Here is a 3,778-nt window from a genome sequence, read left to right on the forward strand (position 1 = left end):
GCATGGGACGCATGTCCATGCACATTCAGCGTTCACCGCTCGGGACGTGCGGCCCGGCGTCACCAACTGGCGCCGCACCGAGCGGGTGCAGGGGCCCCGCTCTGCAAGCCAGGATTCAGCTGGCGGCAGGGCTGCATGCAAAGTTTGCCCCAAGGTGTTGACTTCCAAGTTTTGCACCGGGGCTCAAGGGCCACCCGCGCAGGACGCTTCTGATCAAACCTTGTAATGTCATCTTAGGCCTGGGGCGCGTGGACAACCTGGGGCCTGCGGCGTGCTGGCGGATATGGGGCGCTGGCGCGCTGCCCAAAGGGGCGTGCTGACAGCAGTGGTGTCCAGCAGGACCTTGGGTGACATGCGCCCCCTTGTGAGAGCTTCGATAACAGATCGCGTGCAATCCGCGGAATTCCATAAATGGTGCATACAGTACGCGGTTTGATGATGCTCACACCAGCTGTTTGTCCAGCATTTTGCACCGCGCAGCTTGCAGCACGAGCTCCTGCACGTTTGCCGTGCGCAACCAGACAATCTATCGTTCTCTAGAAGTATTGCTGGTCGAATTGCATCAGCCCGTGCCTGGCGATCTGGGGCACAAGTGCGCCTGTGCACAGGCTTCTGGAAGCGTGCAAGCGTCGTGAAACCCCTCGAGGCATCAGGACCGCTGGCGGTGGGTGCACAGACGGCTGCGCTGAATGGCTGCGTAGCACGCCAGCACCACGCTCTGCTGGCCAGGGCACGTTGAGGTGGCTGCGCACTGCCCGTGCCGCCGGCAAGCGCAGCCACTCTGCATCCGCAGAGCCACCATCGCTCAGCGTTCGCATGCACCCTGTCTCTCTGCCCGCCCCGCCGCCGCGGCCCCACAGCGCCGCGCCCGCCGCGCTGCAACCCAAGCAGGCTGCCCCGCACGGCTGCGACAGCGCGCAGCCGCAACCGGGCGCCGCGGGGCGCGGCCCGCAGCGGCAGGGCGACACGGCGCCGGGCCAGCCTCTCGGCGGGCGGCCGGGCGGGGACGGCCCGCACGCTCAGCAGCTGCGAGAGCGCGCGGCGCGGCTCGTAGCGGGCGCGTTCGCGTCGGCGCGCGGCGGCGGCGGTGGCGGCCCGGGCGCGGCGGTCGGCGGCGCGATGGCGGAGGGCATGCGGCGGCAGCTGTGTGACGACGCGATGACCATGCTGGTGCTGTGGGCGACACGGCAGGATTATGATGCGGTGGGTCCCTTGGGTCTGGAGGGGGCAAGTGCGGGCGAAGTGGGGGGAGCAAAGGGCAATGTGTGCGTGGCAAGGCGTGTTCTATGGGGATTTTGTGGGTGTGTGGGCGTGGTCAAGGGGTTGGTGCTGCAGAGGAGAAGGGTTGCAAAGCGGTGGGGCATGGGGTGTGAGCGTGAGTGGGGCGTCGTACTAGGAGCGAAGGGGCGGGGCCGCAGGGACGCGCGCACCTAGCACACGCACATGCGACGGGCTGCGAGCGGACAGCAGGAGGAAGGGGGAGCGGCGGCGTCGCAACAGTGCGCACCTGTGAACGCGAACAGCGAGTAGCGCTGCAGGCTGCGTTTTGCCGCGGCGGCGGCGAGGCCGGGCGCCGCACCGACACGCTGGGAGCTTGCCGGGGGTCGCTTTCGGACGCGCCTGGCCTTTCTTTCGGTCGCGCCGCGCCCTAGGCGCGCGGGGCGCCGCCCTCAGTGAGCCCCATTCACACGGGGCTGCGCCTCCTGCCGCGCCAACCTCGTCATCCCCAGGCCGTAGAGGCGCTGCTGAACGAGTGGGCGGGCATCCTCGGCATCTCGGCCGAGGTAATGGCGGAGAAGGTGGATCTCGCGATGACCTGCAATCTGCGGAAGCCGGTCCTCAACCGCTACGCGTCGGCCGGCGGCGGCGGCGGCGGCGGCGGCGGCGGCGTTGCTGCGGTCGCAGCGCCCGCGGCGCCGACCGCGGCGGCGCTGGGGGGCGGCGTCGGCTACTCAGGCTACGAGCCGGCGGCGGGCGGCGGCGGGGAGGGGGTGGGGGCGAAGCGGATGCACTCGGGGGATATCGGGGGCGGCAGCAAGAAGGCGAAGGTGCGGGGCTCACGTGTGTGCGCGAGTGTGTGCGTGCTTATTCTCCCGTGTGTGTGCGCGTGCGCATGTGTGTGTGTGTGTGTGTGTGCGTGTGTTTGTGGTGGGGACAGGAGGTGGGACGACGCAGCTGCTAGAGGATGGAACGGGCGCGCGAGGAGCATGCATGAGGCACGCCAGGGGCGGGCAGGAGGCTGCGCGGGGGGCCGTAAAGGGAGTGGGGGTGCTGCAGTGTGATGCGTTGCTGCAGGTGCGTGGCTCGCGCTGATTCCAAACGTGCCCAGGCAACGTGGGCGCATGGATCCCTGCAGCCCAACACGCACACATGCGTGCACGCACGCACACACGCGCGCGCGCGCGCACACACACACACACACACACACATACACACACATCACTTGACGCCACCCGCAGCAGGCGTCTGCAAGCAACGACCTGTCTATGTTTGAGGGGGTCACGCGCCAGGAGGCGATGGTCGGGCGCAAGGTAGGTGTGCGTGTGTGGGGAATGTGTGCGTGTGTGTATGTGTGTGAATGCGTGTGTGTGTGTGTGTGTGTGTGTGTGTGTTGCAAGGGAGGGACGGAAGCTGCTCTGTGGAAGCAATCGGGGGCTTTGGGGCAGGCGGTTGCGGGCGGCGCCTCTGATGAGAGGGGGCAGATTTGGAGGGGGGGCGTGCGCGTCACCCCTGAGGCGCGGCTGTGCAGGGGGGGGGCCCAGCAATGGGGTGGCTAACGGGCAGCAGGCCAGCAGGTGGTTACGTTGGCTGGTCGCTCGGGGCCGCTAAAGCCAGGGCGACGCCCAGGCGGCGGGCGGCGCAACGGCAGCAGCGGTGGGGCGGCGCCCGCCGGCTCGCCCGTACTGACCGCCATGCGCGCAGGATTCGGGCAACTCGCTTCGGCAGCCGCGGCCCCTGAGCTGGGCGCCGGCGCGGCCTTTGCTGTGGCGCCGGAGGGGCCGCACCGTGCCGCGCGCCTCCCCCGAAACCCCCCTCCTTCAACCGCCGTTTGACCAGGTCAAGCGTTACTGGCCGGCGGACGCTGCGAAGAACAAGGGGGATCCGTGGTTCAACGCGGTGGTGACTGACTACGATCCGGTGCAGAAGTGAGCCACACCTTCTCTCCAAGTATACACACGTGCACACGCGTTGACACACGCGCGCGCACACACACAAACACACACGCACGCACGCACCACCCAGGGTCCACGTCCTGACCTACAGCCTGGGCACCCAGCGCGAGGAGCGCGAAGACATTGACATTTCAAAGCTGCACCAGGGCTCCATTGACGTGAGCACCTCAAATAGGCGGCTGGGTTTTGGGGTTTTTTCCTGGCACGTGTCAGCTGCACCAGGGCTCCATGGATGTGAGCGGCCTGCGCTTTGTGATGCACGGTCATCTTGAGGCAGTTGGTCGTTGGGGACGGTGACGGGGAGGGGTCAAAGGGGCGTTGGGCTCGTTGGCCGCCGGGCACGTCCCAGCTGCGCCGGGGCTCCGCAGATGTGAGCATTTCAGTTATGAAGTTGGGTGTTGGGGACGGGGGTTTTCCTGGCATGGTTCAGCTGCACCAGGGCTCCATTGACGTGAGCGGCTGAAAAGAGCAGCTCGTTGTCGGGGACATGGAGGGGGGCGAAACCGGCATCGGGTTGGATGGTTTTCTGGCACGTTTCAGCTGCACCAGGGCTCCAGCGGCGTGAGCGGCGGGCAGTCGGGGGTGGTGGTCGCGGGGGGCGGGGG

The 3,778-nt window shown here is 67.8% G+C and overlaps 1 protein-coding gene across 1 annotated transcript; it reads left to right on the forward strand.

Annotated features, from left to right (window-relative positions):
* Positions 1 to 816: 816 nt before the first annotated feature.
* On the forward strand, positions 817 to 3,547 carry MNEG_12982 (hypothetical protein; the record flags this gene model as incomplete). The annotated part of the gene is made up of 7 exons (XM_014038547.1): positions 817 to 1,203; positions 1,731 to 2,048; positions 2,460 to 2,531; positions 2,836 to 2,874; positions 3,058 to 3,146; positions 3,244 to 3,331; positions 3,542 to 3,547. 7 exons carry the CDS (start codon positions 817 to 819, stop codon positions 3,545 to 3,547), a joined length of 999 nt encoding a protein of 332 aa, XP_013894001.1.
* Between the last annotated feature and the right edge of the window lie 231 nt (positions 3,548 to 3,778).

Source organism: Monoraphidium neglectum (assembly GCF_000611645.1).
Source record: "Monoraphidium neglectum strain SAG 48.87 unplaced genomic scaffold scaffold03554, whole genome shotgun sequence".
Classification (NCBI taxonomy): Eukaryota; Viridiplantae; Chlorophyta; class Chlorophyceae; order Sphaeropleales; family Selenastraceae; genus Monoraphidium; species Monoraphidium neglectum.